The 18,740-nt window shown below is 46.4% G+C and overlaps 1 protein-coding gene across 2 annotated transcripts in view; it reads right to left on the bottom strand.

Moving 5' to 3' along the window:
- The window catches only part of LOC143766229 (uncharacterized), a 47,805-nt gene extending 29,170 nt beyond the window's left edge, over positions 1-18,635 (bottom strand). The window contains exons 1-6 of one of the 2 annotated variants that reach the window (XM_077253743.1): positions 18,588-18,635; positions 13,291-13,447; positions 12,993-13,172; positions 12,786-12,909; positions 12,605-12,702; positions 11,646-11,736 (exon numbers count right to left, since the gene is read on the bottom strand). In XM_077253743.1, the coding sequence (XP_077109858.1) occupies positions 11,646-11,736; positions 12,605-12,702; positions 12,786-12,909; positions 12,993-13,172; positions 13,291-13,368 (571 nt within the window). In that variant the 5' untranslated portion in view covers positions 13,369-13,447; positions 18,588-18,635. Of the gene's footprint in view, positions 1-11,645; positions 11,737-12,604; positions 12,703-12,785; positions 12,910-12,992; positions 13,173-13,290; positions 13,448-15,909; positions 16,135-18,587 lie in introns of those variants that run through there. The other variant, XM_077253741.1, reaches the window with a different exon arrangement.
- Between the last annotated feature and the right edge of the window lie 105 nt (positions 18,636-18,740).

Here is an 18,740-nt window from a genome sequence, read left to right as displayed (position 1 = left end):
TGGCACAGCTATGGGGCAACAGTGCAGAGCACTATATGGCACAGCTATGGGGCAACGGTGCAGAGCACTATATGGCACAGCTATGGGGCAATGGTGCAGAGCATTATATGGCACAGCTATGGGACAACGGTGCAGAGCACTATATGGCACAGCTATGGGGCAACGGTGCAGAGCACTATATGGCACAGCTATGGGGCAACGGTGCAGAGCACTATATGGCACAGCTATGGGGCAACGGTGCAGAGCACTATATGGCACAGCTATGGGGCAACGGTGCAGAGCACTATATGGCACAGCTATGGGACAACGGTGCAGAGCACTATATGGCACAGCTATGGGACAACGGTGCAGAGCACTATATGGCACAGCTATGGGGCAACGGTGCAGAGCACTATATGGCACAGCTATGGGACAACGGTGCAGAGCACTATATGGCACAGCTATGGGGCAACGGTGCAGAGCACTATATGGCACAGCTATGGGGCAATGGTGCAGAGCATTATATGGCACAGCTATGGGACAACGGTGCAGAGCACTATATGGCACAGCTATGGGGCAACGGTGCAGAGCACTATATGGCACAGCTATGGGGCAACGGTGCAGAGCACTATATGGCACAGCTATGGGGCAACGGTGCAGAGCACTATATGGCACAGCTATGGGGCAACGGTGCAGAGCACTATATGGCACAGCTATGGGACAACGGTGCAGAGCACTATATGGCACAGCTATGGGACAACGGTGCAGAGCACTATATGGCACAGCTATGGGGCAACGGTGCAGAGCACTATATGGCACAGCTATGGGACAACGGTGCAGAGCACTATATGGCACAGCTATGGGACAACGGTGCAGAGCACTATATGGCACAGCTATGGGGCAATGGTGCAGAGCACTATATGGCACAGCTATGGGGCAACGGTGCAGAGCACTATATATATGGCACAGCTATGGGGCAACGGTGCAGAGCACTATATATGGCAGAGCTATGGGGCAACGGTGCAGAGCACTATATGGCACAGCTATGGGGCAACGGTGCAGAGCACTATATATATGGCACAGCTATGGGGCAACGGTGCAGAGCACTATATGGCAGAGCTATGGGGCAACGGTGCAGAGCACTATATGGCACAGCTATGGGGCAATGGTGCAGAGCATATATATATATGGCACAGCTATCTATGGGGCAACGGTGCAGAGCATTGTATATATGGCACAGCTTTATGTGGAGTATCTATGGGGCAACGGTGCAGAGCATTGTATATATGGCACAGCTTTATGTGGAGTATCTATGGGGCCATAATGAACGGTGCAGAGCATTATATATGGCACAGCTTTATGTGGAGCATCTATGGGGCCATAATGAATGGTATGGAGTATCTATTTCTAATTTTGAAATTCACCGGTACCTGCTGCATTTTCCACCCTAGGCTTATACTCGAGTCAATAAGTTTTCCCAGTTTTTTGTGGCAAAATTAGGGGGGTCGGCTTATACTCGGGTCGGCTTATACTCGAGTATATACGGTACTTTAAAACTCTGGCATTAACTCATAACACCAGAGTGGCAATTCCTGTTCACAAGAGCTTTCCAGACACAGTAACGAAACTTCAGCTGTGAACTGGAACAAAAATTCAAAAACAAACATGGACAAGAGTCCAACTTATCTAGTAGTTGTCTAGGAGCAGGAACAAGCACAGAGAGGCTTCTGATAACATTGTTGACCGGCAAGCAACTAACAGAGCAGCAAGGTTATATAGCGACTCCCACATCTTGATGGGAACAGGTGAACAGAGAAGATGACAACACCAGTTCAATTCCACCAGTAGCCACCGGGGGAGCCCAGAATCCAAATTCACAACAGTACCCCCCCCTCAAGGAGGGGGCACCGAACCCTCACCAGAACCACCAGGGCGATCAGGATGGGCCCTATGAAAGGCACGAACCAGATCAGAGGCATGAACATCAGATGCATTCACCCAAGAATTATCCTCCTGGCCGTATCCCTTCCACTTGACCAGATACTGGAGTCTCCGTCTGGAAACACGAGAGTCTAAAATTTTCTCCACAACGTACTCCAACTCACCCTCAACCAACACCGGAGCAGGAGGCTCAACGGAAGGCACAACCGGTACCTCATACCTGCGCAATAATGACCGATGAAAAACGTTATGAATAGAAAAGGATGCAGGGAGGTCCAAACGGAAGGAAACAGGGTTAAGAATCTCCAATATCTTATACGGGCCGATGAACCGAGGCTTAAACTTAGGAGAAGAGACCCTCATAGGGACAAAACGAGAAGACAACCACACCAAATCCCCAACACAAAGCCGAGGACCAACACGACGGTGGCGGTTGGCAAAAAGCTGAGTCTTCTCCTGGGACAACCTCAAATTGTCCACCACCTGTCCCCAGATCTGATGCAATCTCTCCACCACAGCATCCACTCCAGGACAATCCGAAGTTTCCACCTGACCAGAGGAAAATCGAGGATGAAACCCCGAATTACAGAAAAACGGGGACACCAAAGTGGCAGAGCTGGCCCGATTATTGAGAGCGAACTCCGCCAATGGCAAAAAAGCAACCCAATCATCCTGGTCAGCAGACACAAAACACCTCAGATATGTCTCCAGGGTCTGATTAGTCCGCTCGGTCTGGCCATTCGTCTGAGGATGGAAAGCGGACGAAAAAGACAAATCTATGCCCATCCTAGCACAGAATGCCCGCCAAAATCTAGACACGAACTGGGTCCCTCTGTCAGAAATGATATTCTCAGGAATACCATGCAAACGAACAACATTTTGAAAAAACAGAGGAACCAACTCGGAAGAAGAAGGCAACTTGGGCAGAGGAACCAAATGGACCATCTTAGAGAAACGGTCACACACCACCCAGATGACAGACATCTTCTGAGAAACAGGCAGATCTGAAATAAAATCCATCGAGATGTGCGTCCAAGGCCTCTTAGGAATAGGCAAGGGCAACAATAATCCACTAGCCCGAGAGCAACAAGGCTTGGCCCGAGCACAAACGTCACAAGACTGCACAAAGCCTCGCACATCTCGTGACAGGGAAGGCCACCAGAAGGACCTTGCCACCAAATCCCTGGTTCCAAAAATGCCAGGATGACCTGCCAACGCAGAAGAATGAACCTCAGAGATGACTCTACTGGTCCAATCATCAGGAACAAACAGTTTATCAGGTGGGCAACGATCCGGTCTATCCGCCTGAAACTCCTGCAAGGCCCGCCGCAGGTCTGGAGAAACGGCTGACAATACCACTCCATCCTTAAGGATACCTGTGGGCTCAGAGTTACCAGGCGAGTCAGGCTCAAAACTCCTAGAAAGGGCATCCGCCTTAACATTCTTAGAACCCGGTAGGTATGACACCACAAAATTAAACCGAGAGAAAAATAATGACCAGCGCGCCTGTCTAGGATTCAGGCGCCTGGCGGTCTCAAGATAAATCAAGTTTTTGTGGTCAGTCAATACCACCACCTGATGTCTGGCCCCCTCAAGCCAATGACGCCACTCCTCAAAAGCCCACTTCATGGCCAAAAGCTCCCGATTCCCAACATCATAATTCCGCTCAGCGGGCGAAAATTTACGGGAAAAGAAGGCACAAGGCCTCATCACGGAGCAGTCAGAACTTTTCTGCGACAACACTGCCCCAGCTCCGATCTCAGAAGCGTCGACATAAAACCTGAAAAGGTAGAGCAACATCAGGCTGACGCAACACAGGGGCAGAGGAAAAACGGCGCTTAACCTCCCGAAAGGCCTCCACAGCGTCAGGGGACCAATCAGCAACATCAGCACCCTTCTTAGTCAAATCGGTCAATGGTTTAGCAATATCCGAAAAACCAGCAATAAATCGACGATAAAAGTTAGCAAAGCCCAAAAATTTCTGAAGACTCTTAAGAGAAGAGGGCTGCGTCCAATCACAAATAGCTTGAACCTTGACAGGATCCATTTCAATGGAAGAGGGAGAAAAAATATATCCCAAAAAGGAAATCCTCTGTACCCCAAAAACACACTTAGAACCCTTCACACACAAAGAATTAGACCGCAAAACCTGGAAAACCCTCCTGACTTGCTGGACATGAGAGTCCCAGTCATCCGAAAAAATCAGAATATCATCCAGATACACAATCATAAATTTATCCAAATAATCGCGAAAAATATCATGCATAAAGGACTGGAAAACTGACGGAGCATTTGAAAGACCAAAAGGCATCACTAAATACTCAAAGTGGCCCTCGGGCGTATTAAATGCGGTTTTCCACTCATCCCCCTGCCTGATACGCACCAAATTATACGCCCCACGAAGGTCAATCTTAGAGAACCACTTGGCCCCCTTTATGCGAGCAAACAAATCAGTCAGCAACGGCAATGGGTATTGATATTTTACAGTGATTTTATTCAAAAGCCGATAATCGATACATGGTCTCAAAGAGCCGTCTTTTTTTGACACAAAGAAAAAACCGGCTCCTAAGGGAGATGACGATGGACGAATATGTCCCTTTTCCAAGGACTCCTTTATATATTCTCGCATAGCAGCATGTTCAGGCACAGACAGATTAAATAAACGACCCTTTGGGTATTTACTACCCGGGATTAAATCTATGGCACAATCGCACTCTCGGTGCGGAGGTAATGAACCAAGCTTGGATTCTTCAAAGACGTCACGATAGTCAGACAGGAACTCAGGAATTTCAGAGGGAATAGATGATGAAATGGAAACCACAGGTACATCCCCATGAGCCCCCTTACATCCCCAGCTCAACACAGACATAGCTTTCCAGTCGAGGACTGGGTTGTGAGATTGCAGCCAAGGCAATCCTAGCACCAAATCATCATGTAGATTATGCAGCACCAGAAAGCGAATAATCTCCTGGTGATCCGGATTAATACGCATAGTTACTTGGGTCCAGTATTGTGGTTTATTATTAGCCAATGGGGTGGAGTCAATCCCCTTCAGAGGAATAAGAGTCTCCAAAGGCTCTAAATCATACCCACAGCGTTTAGCAAAGGACCAATCCATAAGACTCAAAGCGGCGCCAGAGTCGACATAGGCGTCCGTAGTAATAGATGACAAAGAGCAAATCAGGGTCACAGATAGAATAAACTTAGACGGTAAGGTGCAAATGGAAACAGATTTATCAAGCTTTTTAGTGCGCTTAGAGCATGCTGATATAACATGAGCAGAATCACCACAATAGAAACACAACCCATTTTTCCGTCTAAAATTCTGCCGCTCGCTTCGGGACAGAATTCTATCACACTGCATACTCTCAGGCGACTTCTCAGTGGACACCGCCAGATGGTGCACTGGTTTGCGCTCCCGCAAACGCCTATCGATCTGAATAGCCATTGTCATGGACTCATTCAGACCCGCAGGCACAGGGAACCCCACCATAACATCCTTAATGGCATCAGAGAGACCCTCTCTGAAAGTCGCCGCCAGGGCGCACTCATTCCACTGAGTAAGCACAGACCATTTACGGAATCTTTGACAGTAAATTTCCGCTTCATCTTGCCCCTGAGATAGGGACATCAAAGTTTTTTCTGCCTGAAGCTCCAAATGAGGTTCGTCATAAAGCAACCCCAAGGCCAGAAAAAACGCATCCACATTGAGCAACGCAGGATCCCCTGGTGTCAATGAAAAAGCCCAGTCTTGAGGGTCGCCCCGGAGCAAGGAAATCACAATCCTGACCTGCTGTGCAGGGTCTCCGGCAGAGCGAAATTTCAGGGACAAAAATAATTTGCAATTATTTCGAAAATTCTGAAACCCAGATCTATTCCCCGAGAAAAATTCCGGCAAAGGAATTCTCGGCTCAGATACAGGTGCATGACAAACAAAGTCTTGCAAATTTTGTACCTTCGTGGCGAGATTATTCAAACCTGCAGTCACACTCTGAAGATCCATTACAAACAGGTGGACACAGAGCCATTCAAAGATTAGAAGGAGAAAAAAAAAAAAAAATTCTCAGCAGACTTCTTATTTCTCTCCTTTCTCAGCCAAGGATTTTAACCCTTTAGTGGCCGGTCAAACTGTCATGTTCTCAATGGCAAGAGAACATAGCATCAGCATATATAGGAACTAGCTCTTGGAAGATGGAAACTGAGCTGACCATGAACTAAACCTAACGCACAACTAGCAGTGGCCGGGTAGCATGCCTACGTTGATTCTAGATGCCCAGCACCAGCCGGAGGACTAAATAATGCTAGCAGAGGAAAATATTAGTCCTAGCTCACCTCTAGAGAAATACCCCGAAAGGAGACAGAGGCCCCCCACATGTATTGGCGGTGAATTAAGATGAAATTACAAACGTAGTATGAAAATAGGTTTAGCAAATTTGAGGTCCACTTACTACATAGCAGAAGACAGAAAGGACACTTTCATGGTCAGCTGAAAACCCTATCAAAACACCATCCAGGAATTACTTTAAAACTCTGGCATTAACTCATAACACCAGAGTGGCAATTCCTGTTCACAAGAGCTTTCCAGACACAGTAACGAAACTTCAGCTGTGAACTGGAACAAAAATTCAAAAACAAACATGGACAAGAGTCCAACTTATCTAGTAGTTGTCTAGGAGCAGGAACAAGCACAGAGAGGCTTCTGATAACATTGTTGACCGGCAAGCAACTAACAGAGCAGCAAGGTTATATAGCGACTCCCACATCTTGATGGGAACAGGTGAACAGAGAAGATGACAACACCAGTTCAATTCCACCAGTAGCCACCGGGGGAGCCCAGAATCCAAATTCACAACAGTACTCTGTCCTATCCTTTCTATTTAGCTAGATTGGCCTCCTTTGCTAAATCCTGATTTCAGTCTGCGTATGTTATTTCCCTCTCCTCTCACAGTCAATATTCGTGGGGGGCTGTCTATCCTTTGGGGATTTTCTCTGAGGCAAGATAGTTTTCCCGTTTCTATCTCTAGGGGTATTTAGTCCTCCGGCTGTGTCGAGGTGTCTAGGGAGTGTTAGGTACATCCCACGGCTACTTCTAGTTGCGGTGTTAAGTTCAGGGTCTGCGGTCAGTACAGGTACCACCTTCTCCAGAGTACGTCTCATGCTGCTCCTAGGCCACCAGATCATAACAAGTCTGTAGTTTGAGAAATCAACGCCTCACAGGTCCTCAACTGGCAGCTTCATTAAATAGTACACACAAAATGCCAGTGTCAACGTCTACAGTGAAGAGGCGAATCCAGGATGCTGGCCTTCAGAGCAGAGTGGCAAAGAAAAAGCCATATCTGAGACTGGCTAATAAAAGAAAAAGATTAATATGGGCAAAAGAACACAGACATTGGACAGAGGAAGATTGGAAAAAAGTGTTACGGACCGACGAATCCAAGTTTGAGGTGTTTGGATCACACAGAAGAACATTTGTGAGACGTAGAACTGAAAAGATGCTGGAAGAGTGCCTGACGCCATCTGTCAAGCATGGTGGAGGTAATGTGATGGTTTGGGTTTGGCTCGGTGCTGGTAAATTGGGAGATTTGTACAAGGTAGAAGGGATTTTGAATAAGGAACGCTATCACTCCTGTCGCGGAGTTACCGCGACAGAGCAGTGCCAGAAAACCGCAGCGTCTGATGGCTCCTACTTTGCCGCTGAGAAGAAGCACTTCTCCGGTGTATTAAATGTGCTTGTTTTCTTTCAGCAGGACAGGGGTTAATCGGCCATGTGGAAATCCCTGCATTCAGCTGTGCTTGATTAGCCACTCCTCTCTCCTATAAAAGCTAGGCTTTCTGGCCAGATCCTTGTCTTGAGTTAGCACTTGCTAGATAGACCTGGAGAGTGAGGAGCTGGTGTCTGGAAAGCTGGAGGTGTTTATTGTGCGACTGTTGCTTGGTTTGTATGCTTGGACATTCCTCATCTTTACCTGCCTTATTTTCTTCCCTGTCCCTCACACCCTGGTGAATACCTCTGTTATTTGTGAAAGTATATTTGTGTGAGTGGAATTTTCTTTTACCCTTGTCTTTGTTCCCCTGTCTGTTGGGTTGGTGTACTGTGGTACACGGTAGTGCCTCTCTTCCCCGGATGGGGAAGGGGGACAGACGCAGTCCTGCAGGTAAAAAGGTAAAAGAGAGGGCAAGGGCGGAGGCCCCGGCATCCTCGCCATCTGAGGTATCCCGGGGAACAGGGCGAGTTAGGGCGCCTCCTAGTGCTAGGGCCATGGAAGGTGCCCCTGGTCCCAGTTTACACGCCAGTCATATCGTGACAATTCCATTTTGCAACGCCATGCCATACCCTATGGACAGCACTTGATTGGAGCAAATTTCATCCTACAAAAGGACAATGATCCAAAGCACACCTCCAAATTATGGAAGAAATATTTAGGGAAGAAGCAGGCGGCTGGTATTCTATCTATAATGGAGTGACCACGCAGTCACCAGATCTCAACCCCATTGAGCTGTTGTGGGAGCAGCTTGACCGTATGATACGCAAAAAGTGCCCATCAAGCCAAACCAACTTGTGGGATGGGCTTCTGGAAGCATGGGGTGAAATTTCTCTAGATTACCTATGCAAATTAACTGCTAGAATGCTAAAGATCTGCGATGCTGTAATTGCTGCAAAGGGAGCATTCTTTGAAGAAAGCAAAGTTTAAAGGAGAAAATTATTTCAAATAAAAAAAAAAAATTTGAACCTTGTCAATGTCTGGACTAGATTTTCAATTCATTTGGCAACTCATTTGATTACCGTATATACTCGAGTATAAGCTGACCTGAGTATAAGCCGACCCCCCTTAATTTTGCCACAAAAAACTGGGAAAACTTAATGACTCGAGAATAAACCTAGGGTGGAAAATGCAGCAGCTACTGGTAAATTTCAAAAATAAAAATAGATACCAATAAAAGTAAAATTAATTGAGACATCAGTAGGTTAAGTGTTTTTGAATATCCATATTGAATCAGGAGCCCCATATAATGCTCCATACAGTTCATGATGGGCCCCATAAGATGCTCCATACAGTTTATGATGGGCTCCATAAGATGCTCCATATTAAAATATGCCCCAAATAATGCTGCACAAATGTGGATTATGGCCCCATAAGATGCTCCATAGAGATATTTGCCCCATATAATGCTGCACGTGGCCCAATAAGATGCTCCATAGAGATATTTGCCCCATATAATGCTGCACATGGCCCCATTCAGATATTTGCCCCATATAATGCTGCACATGGCCCCATAAATATTTGCCCCATATAATGCTGCACATGGCCCCATACAGATATTTGCCCCATATAATGCTGCACATGGCCTCATACAGATATTTGCCCCATATAATGCTGCACATGGCCCCATATAGATATATGCCCCATATAACGCTGCACATGGCCCCATAAGATGCTCCATACAGATATTTGCCCCATATAATGCTGCACATGGCCCCATACAGATATTTGCCCCATATAATGCTGCACATGGCCCCATAAATATTTGCCCCATATAATGCTGCACATGGCCCCATACAGATATTTGCCTCATATAATGCTGCACATGGCCCCATACAGATATTTGCCCCATATAATGCTGCACATGGCCCCATACAGATATTTGCCTCATATAATGCTGCACATGGCCCCATACAGATATTTGCCCCATATAATGCTGCACATGGCCCCATACAGATATTTGCCCCATATAATGCTGCACATGGCCCCATAGATATTTGCCCCATATAATGCTGCACATGGCCCCATACAGATATTTGCCCCATATAATGCTGCACATGGCCCCATAAATATTTGCCCCATATAATGCTGCACATGGCCCCATACAGATATTTGCCCCATATAATGCTGCACATGGCCTCATACAGATATTTGCCCCATATAATGCTGCACATGGCCCCATATAGATATATGCCCCATATAACGCTGCACATGGCCCCATAAGATGCTCCATACAGATATTTGCCCCATATAATGCTGCACATGGCCCCATAAGATGCTCCCTACAGACATTTGCCCCATATGCTGTTGCTGCGATTAAAAAAATAAAAAAAATCACATACTCACCTCTCAGGCCCCCGGCACTTGCTATACTCACTTTTCCCGTTCCACCGCCGACCGCCGCTGTGTCTTCCCCGTCATCTGCACTGACGTTCAGGCAGAGGGCGGCGCGCACTAATCGCGTCATCGCACCCTCTGACCTGAACGTCACTGCAGAGGATGCGGAAGACGCAGCGGCGCCGACGGTGGAACGGGGAGCAGGTGAATATCGTGCACTGCCCTCGCCATACTCACCTGCTCCTGGCGTGTCCCTGCACATCTGTTCTCCAGCGCCGGCAGCTTTTTCCTGTAGTGAGCGGTCACATGGTACCGCTCATTACAGTAATGAATATGCGGCTCCACCCCTATGGGAGTGGAGTCAGGCCCATATTCATTACTGTAATGAGCGGTACCATGTGACCACTCACTACAGGAAGAAGCTACAGGCACCGGGAAAAAGACGTGCAGGGACCACGCCAGGAGCAGGTGAGTATTATTACACAGCTCCACTCCCCCTCCCCTGCTGACCCCTGGGTGTGACTCGAGTATAAGCCGAGAGGGTTACTTTCAGCCCAAAAAAGTGGTCTGAAAATCTCGGCTTATACTCGAGTATATACGGTAATAAAAGTTTTCATGGAAAACACAAAATTAACTGGGTGACCCTAAACTTTTGAACGGTAGTGTATATCATGACACAGGTGTAATGTTTCTGTGTAGTTTACCACAATCCTCTTTGAAATTAATTGATTTTAAAATAAATTGAAAATTCAGGATTAAACTCTGTTGTTATTGTAGAGAAATTCACACTTGGCCCTCACGGCACATTTCATTTTGTGGATCATAAAAGCAAAGTTTGGTCAGAAACAATGGACCTAGTCTTGTAGTGACTAGTGATAAGCGAGTGTGCTCGTTACTCAAGTTTTCCGAGCATGCTCGGGTGATCTCTGAGTATTTTAGGCTCGTAGATTTTGTGTTTTTGTCTCCGCACCTGCATGATTTGCGGCTGTTAGTCAACCTGAACACATGCCTGTTTGTTAGGGAATCCCCTCCCCACATATATTCAGGCTGTCTAGCAGACCAAATCATGCAGCTGTGGGGACTCAAACACAATTTACGAGTACTCCCAAAATACTCGGAGAACACCCGAGCATGCTTGGAAAACTTGAGAACGAGCACACTCGCTCATCACTAGTAGGGGCCATATGAGCATATTCAGCTGCACAGAAGGGAGAGATGCTACATTCATACAATAAGATATAAGAATTCTAGGAAGTGAACAGCATCATTACCCTCTGCTTTCTCTTAGAGAGCCCATCATAGAAAATCAGTAAAAGAAAATTATTAAATGTCAGCACATTCTACGTACGCTGGCATTTTGCTTTGTAGTTTACAGATCTGGGCCTGGTCAGCATCTTCTGATTCCAGGGGGAAGGTGGATCCTCCAGGTTTTAAGCTCTATAGAAGAAGAGCTTTCAATGCCCAAAGTAATTTGAACAGTTTCGGGTGGAGGAACATGCAGGGATTTAAAGGCAGAATGGTGACCACATGATTGTGATATGTCCGAACTACACCACAGATAAAGCAGGTTAAGCTGATGACTGAGAATAATCTGTGACTTTTCTGCATTTAGTGGTTACCACTCACCTGGGCAGTTATCTTTAGGAATCTCCTCTTTACACTGCTCATCACTCCTCACATATGTCTCTGTAGTATTAATATGGGTCAGATCTTCACCCTGAAATAAATATTGTAAAAGTCACAGACAGATGGAGAAGTCACATCTATGATCTGCTCTAATCCTGCCATCTCCACCGTTCTCATTACACAAGTATAAAACATACTAGACGGAAGCCCGATGCCATCGCATCGGGAGGGCGGTAATGTCACGATGGGGGCAGACTTTGCAGAGTTGAGAATCTCTCCACCCCATGTGCTCACCCACCTATCCACTCTCTCTTTCCCTTTTGTGAGATAAAATATTGTATAAAAACAGTCAGTGAAATATTTTACCTGACAAAATGAATCCTCTGTGATCCCCCGCTGTAATGTCAGCATTGTCTTTTGCTTCCTCCCTGCCCAGGAGATATGGTATGCTCCATACATGGTAAGACACAGACAATTTTTAAAATGAAATTTCGTTCATGGGAAAACCCCTTTAATGTGACCGGCTTCCTCTGCCTGTAGACACGTTGCGCATCTGCCGCCGGGATCAGCCAAATGATTCACTGCGCCTGTGCGGAATTCACGCAGGCACAGTAAATCAGACCACCGCCATCTATCTGCAGACAGACAGCGGCGGTCACATTAAAACTGCACAGGCGCTCCTTCTGTACAAAGATGGCGGCGGTCAGTGAATTATTCAGCTGATCCCGGCGGTGGCGTGTTCGCAGCGGTGCTCTGCTGGTGGTACCGCGCAAGAGGCTGCGTATGGTGTATAGTGTGTGTGTATGTGTATGTGTATGTGTGTGTGTGTGTGTGTGTGTGTGTGTGTGTGTGTGTGTGTGTGTGGTGCGTACTGGTGGATAAAACAAGAATGAACACAAGACCTTCACAGCCATCTACACATCATAGGGGAGATCTCATGACACCTTCTCTCCATCTACCTGATAATCCTGAGGAACATTGGGATCTTCTTGTTTACAGTCCTGTGGAAGAAGAGAACAGGGACAACTCTCTGGTGTTGTCCTCTTATTGGATAGAACTGGAGGAAACACATACAGGGATCGAGTTAATTCTTTACATACAGAAAATTATAGGCAGTATGCATTTAGTTCTGACTATTACCTGGTGATGTGAGGTGCAGGGGAACCTCCATCATGAAGTCCTTGTACAGATCTTTGTGTCCTTCTAAATACTCCCACTCCTCCATGGAGAAATAGACGGTGACATCCTGAAACCTTATAGGAACCTGACACATACAATGATACCGTCATCACCCTATTCCCTTCATAGCGTTACTGTATAATGTCCCAGCATTCCCAGCAGTGTCACCTCTCCAGTCAGCAGCTCAATCATCTTGTAGGTGAGTTGTAGGATCTTTTGGTCATTGGTATCCTCATGTATCAGGAGGTGAGGTGGAGGCCCCATGATTGAGCTCAGGGGTCTTCCCCATCCCTCAGAGACAGGGTCCTGACAGCGCTCACTAGAGGTCGTTTTCACCAATGTGTAATCCTGGTTAAGAAGAGAGACACATTAATAAATATCACTACAGACATTTCCAGAGCCCTCACCTCTCCAGTTCTGTTCATCTGTTATAGATAATAATCGTGACGTCATCTGAATAGCTCACCTCTCCAGTAATCCGCAAGAGGATCTCCAAGGTGAGTTGTAATAGCCTCTCCACCATTTTGTTCTGGTCCATATGCATCCTTGATGGCTAAATCAGAAAAATTGTCTGAACATAGAAGATCCCCACTGAAAAGATCCGATATTGTAGGGACCTGAATCTGAAAAAAATTAGCAGATGTAACATCATAAAGAATCCCATGTAATAATACAATTAAAGGAGTTAATAAGAAGAAATATATGATGAGACATAATTTGTAGGTTTTCTATTCTCTTGTCTCTTACGGAATGGAACATCATTTCAATCATTTCAATTGCTGACCAAGTCACCTCCTCCATGCTCCTAATCATTAGATATGGTGGTCATTGCTTCAGCAACTAATTGGCCATAGATATCACAAATTTGTTGGGTCTGACCAGGAAATACAGAGACTAGTGGAGGACTGAAGCAGTGGTGGGACAAAAAGTAATGTAGAATCATTCATGGGTTACTATCTTTACTAAATTCTGTTTTTTTAATTCCTGACATCTACTAATAAAATCTATATACTTTAGACCACACATCAAAGAAAAATCAAAAGAAATGGTCATGAGTCCACAGCTATGTAGAAAGCAACTAAATCTTAATTAGGTAAAAGAAGTCTAGGTCCAAAAGATGAAAGCAACAGTTTAAACGGCGTCATCCACAGCCTACCCCTAGAGGAAGGCAGGACTGGCGCTATTCCAGCAAGAAAGGACACTAAGGTTATGTTTCCATGATCAGTAAACGCTGAGGGTTTGATGCTGAGTACAGCCGCAGAGTCAAACCCACAGCGTGCAAATGTTACAGCATAGTGGAGGGGATTTCAAGAAATCCTATCTCCACTATGCGTTAAAAGATGCCCGCGGCTCCCTGCATAAACGGACATGCGGCGCGTCTTTCCAGACAGCAGCATGTCTATTTATGTTGTGGAGACGCTCAGTCTCCACAGCATAAATTTACCAAAGACTATCATTAGAAGCGGTAACGTCACATGCGCAGTAAGTGCGGAAATGCAGCTAACTACGCATGTGAACTAATTTAAATAATGTATTACCTTGTTTTAGCTGGAAATTCGCGTAAACTACAGTTATCGCAATGAGATCAGCGGATCGCGAGAACTGCCGTGCACGTGACTGCCGGGGTTATCTCTGTTCACTAGCAAAGTTCTCACGGTCAGCTGATCATGAGAACTGCAGTGCAGGTGACCGCCGGAGACAGAGTTATCTCCTGCGGTCATCTACAAGCTCTGCTCTGTCTGGATGTCAGGCTGGATGGTGGCATATTGGTGGCATAAAGGCATTCAGATGTAGCAGAGCTGGACTCGTTGTGGGACACTCAGTAATTGGACTACGTCGGACAGGGAGTATTTGTGTTGGTTTATTATTTTATTTTTTTGCAGGAGATCGAGGGCGTTGGGGATTAGGCCATGCAGAAGTATGTTTAATTAAGATTATTAAAGGACTTTATTCTTGCTGTGTCCCTACTGACCATATAACTGTAGGATTAGTAATGGATAGGTGTCTTACAGACGCCTCTCCATTACTAATCCGTGGGCTTGATGTCACCAGACAATACAAAGGTGACATCAACCCCACAAATATTACCCCACTTGCCACCACTAGAGGGCAAGTGGGAAGAGCAGTGTAAAGTGCCACAATTGTTGTATCTTTGATGATAAAAAGTTCTACTGGGATAATCTGTCCCCAGAATGTCTCCATTATATGTACAGCTTATGCCACACATAACAGCTGCTCATACACCTATAGCACCGACCAGGGGTCACATATCCAGCCCTGGGAAACTGATCCAGGAGGTCGGTGCTGTGTCCCAGGGTCTTCTGTATCTGCACCGGGAGTGGGGAGAAGGGAGGATTTATTTATTAGGAGGTGGATGGTGCCATATTGTGGAGGCAACTTGTACCATCATAATGTGTGTGGGATGGCGGTACTGTAGGAACATTATACTGTGTGGGGGTGATGGCGGTACTGGGGGAACATTATACTGTGTGTAGGGGATGGCGGCACTGGGGGAACATTATACTGTTTGTTTTAGGAACCTTATATTGTGTGTAGGATGATTGCAGTCCTGTGGGATCATTATACTGTGTGTGGGTGATTGGGGTACTGCGGAACATTATAGTGTGTGTGGGAGGATCGCAGTACTGGGGGAACATTATACTGTGTGTGGGGGATGGTGGTACTGTGGAAACATTGACTAACATTAGCGACGCATTGCGACGTCGTGCGAGGGTTGCGTCGTGTTGTGGCGGACTGCCGGCAGCAAAAAACGTTGCATGTAACGTTTTTTTTGCTGCGCTGTGTCCGCCGCTTCCGACCGCGCATGCGCGGCCAGAACTCCGCCCCCACCTCCCCGCACCTCACAATGGGGCAGCGTATGCGCTGGAAAAACAGCATCCGCTGCCCCCGTTGTGCGGCACATTCACTGCTAGCGTCGGTGCGACGGGCCGAGTACGACGCTAGTGTGAAAGTAGCCTAATAATAAAGACCTACATTTAAAAACTGCATTTTGTGATTACCTGTGTTATCTTTGTCTAATATTTAAATTTGTTTTTTGATCTGAAACATTGAACTGTAAAGGTACCTTCACACTAAATAACTTTCCAACGAGAACGACAACGATCCGTGACGTTGCAGCGTCCTGGATAACGATCTCGTTGTGTTTGACACGCAGCAGCGATCTGGATCCCGCTGTGATATCGCTGGTCGGAGCTAGAACTCCAGAACTTTATTTGGTCGTCAGATCGGCGTGTATTGTCGTGTTTGACAGCAAAAGCAACGATGCCAGCAATGATTTACATGGAGCTAACGACCTGTGACGACATGTGAGAACGATAAGTGGGTAACCCTTACGTCACTGGATCGCTCCTGCATCGTTCTGGAGCTGCTGTGTTTGACATCTCTACAGCGACCTAAACAGCGACGCTCCAGCGATCTGCTCGTTGTCTATATTGCTGAGTGTGACAGTACCTTTACACACATGCAAAAGAATAGGAAATCAGGAAGGGGGCAAACACTTTTTCACACAACTGTATATAGCGGAGCAGGATTGCCAAGTTCACAGATATTTTTTACAAACACATTAGAAAACTATAATAAATCCTTCTGATTATCAGTGATCCATGTCTACAGCCCAGAATGCTGATATCAGACATCAGCAGCAGTCACTGTAAACATGCCTGGCTTTCACTTTTTATGTTTTATCGACAGGGCAACAAAGTACAATTTTTACAGACTGTCCAGGAATTTCTGGATGGTTAGCAACTGTGTAGCGGTATTATGTATGCGCATGCTATGTACGGAGCGAGATGGTGAGTGTGTAGGAGGTGTAAGGAGCAGGATGGCGAGTGTGCATGAGGTGTAAGGAGCAGGATGGCGAGTGTGCATGAGGTGTAAGGAGCAGGATGGCAAGTGTGCATGAGGTGTAAGGAGCAGGATGGTGAGTGTGTAGGAGGTGTAAGGAGCAGGATGGCGAGTGTGCATGAGGTGTAAGGAGCAGGATGGCGAGTGTGCATGAGGTGTAAGGAGCAGGATGGCGAGTGTGCATGAGGTGTAAGGAGCAGGATGGCGTGGGCGCAGGAGGTGTACGGAGTGGGATGGTGTGGGCGCAGGAGTTGTACAGATTTGGATGTTGTGTGCGAAGAAGGTGTACGAAGTGGGATGGTGAGTACGCAGGAGGTACGGAGCGGGGCCAACCGTGTATGATGAGTGTCATGGAATTATGTGACGTGCGAGTGTGCCTGGGGCCGACCACTACAAAACCACCTGATCGGTCTACAATTAATTTAACCTCCAATGTACCATACATCTAGTACTTACAAATAATAATCACAGCAGACAGCCCCACTAATGTTTGGCTCAGGAGTTGACACTAATGTCTCGTGTACAGGACCATATTTTTGGGCCGAGTGCTATCCGTTAAAAAAACAACTCGGACTACTGCTATTCAATGGGGCCATGCAGATGAGCAATTTTTTTCAGTGACCAAATCTGTGTGTGAAAAAAATCACAACAAAGACGATTTTACTCTGGAAATCGGATGAGACTGACCCATTCAAGACTATGAGTGCGTGAAAAAAAATCGAATGAGGCACTGAGCCACAGTATAGCATCCTGTAATTACTGATACATTGCATTTCTGTAAGAGGAAATAGTAAATGGTTAATAGCTGCTGACTAGAAAAACGGATTGTATACGGACTGCACACGGATGACAAGTGAGAAAAAAATCCTCCCACTTTTCTGGTTGAAAATGGGACCGTTTTGTATTCTGTGGTGTGACCCCGTCCTCACAGGAGCCTTCAGTGACCCCTCACTTCTCACAATCACACTTCGCACATGGATCATTGAGAACGAGACAGAACTTATTAATTGTAGCTTGTTGCCGAAACAGTCACAAGGATTAATTACTACAGAGAAAAAAGACATTGTTGAAAAATTAGCAATTTTTAATCTTTTAATTTTGATGGTTCGGTAGGGAGGAATCACGGTTTGGCTTTTGGAGTGAAAATTTGGCTGGAATAATGTGCAGCTGCCATAACAGCAGAAACCCCCCAAAGTGACCCCATTCCAGAAACAACATTCCTCTAGTAATTCATCTCGGGGTGTGAGGGGCATTGTGTAACCCACAATTGCTTCATACATTTTTATTAATGCTTGGTTGTGAAATTGAAAAATTGTGTTTTTTCCCCACTAAAATTAAGGCCCAATTTTTTCAATTCCACAAATAGTAAAAATGGACCCCACAATTTGTAAAGGAATTTCTCCGAAAATCTGAGGTCAGAAGCTGCTGCAGATGGCCGGGCTCGGAGGGGAAGAGTCACTACTTGGCCTTTAGAGCAGTAGTCTGTCAGTCCGAGATTGTGGGGGCCAACTGCAGAGCCCCCGAGGAGTGACCAGCAGAAGACCCCAAAGGTGACCCTATATCTGACACTATCCCGTCAGTGATCATCTCAGGCAGTAACGGACATTTCTATCCCACAGATATTTCACTGCTGTCTTTACATTTGGCTGTGAGAGAATGATATATTCCATCTGTTACAGGAAGAAGTAGCGTCACGGCCTCCCTCGCTTACCCTGGTGTCACTGGGGGGATCCACTACAAGACCACCGAGTCTGATTACACCCCATGTACATCTCACACTCCTGAGTAACTGCCCTAACTAAGGTTAGGTCCAGGAGCTGCACTCTTCCCCCTCCGCCGCCATTTTATCTGTAAGGGGTTACTGCCCCCGCCCAGTAATGGGGAATCTCCAGCACCTACCTCCACCTGCAGAGCCGCACTCCACATATATGGCTGCTCTGTGCGCACAGGACCTGTGATGAGGTCACAGGAGGGGAGGAGTCAGGGGTCACATGATCAGGGGCCTCAGTGTATGCAGGACTCTGCTGTGCTGGTTGTCATGGTGCTGGATGA

The sequence above is a fragment of the Ranitomeya variabilis genome, chromosome 4 (assembly GCF_051348905.1).
Source record: "Ranitomeya variabilis isolate aRanVar5 chromosome 4, aRanVar5.hap1, whole genome shotgun sequence".
Classification (NCBI taxonomy): domain Eukaryota; kingdom Metazoa; phylum Chordata; class Amphibia; order Anura; family Dendrobatidae; genus Ranitomeya; species Ranitomeya variabilis.
This window is presented reverse-complemented; position numbering and strand designations above follow the sequence as displayed.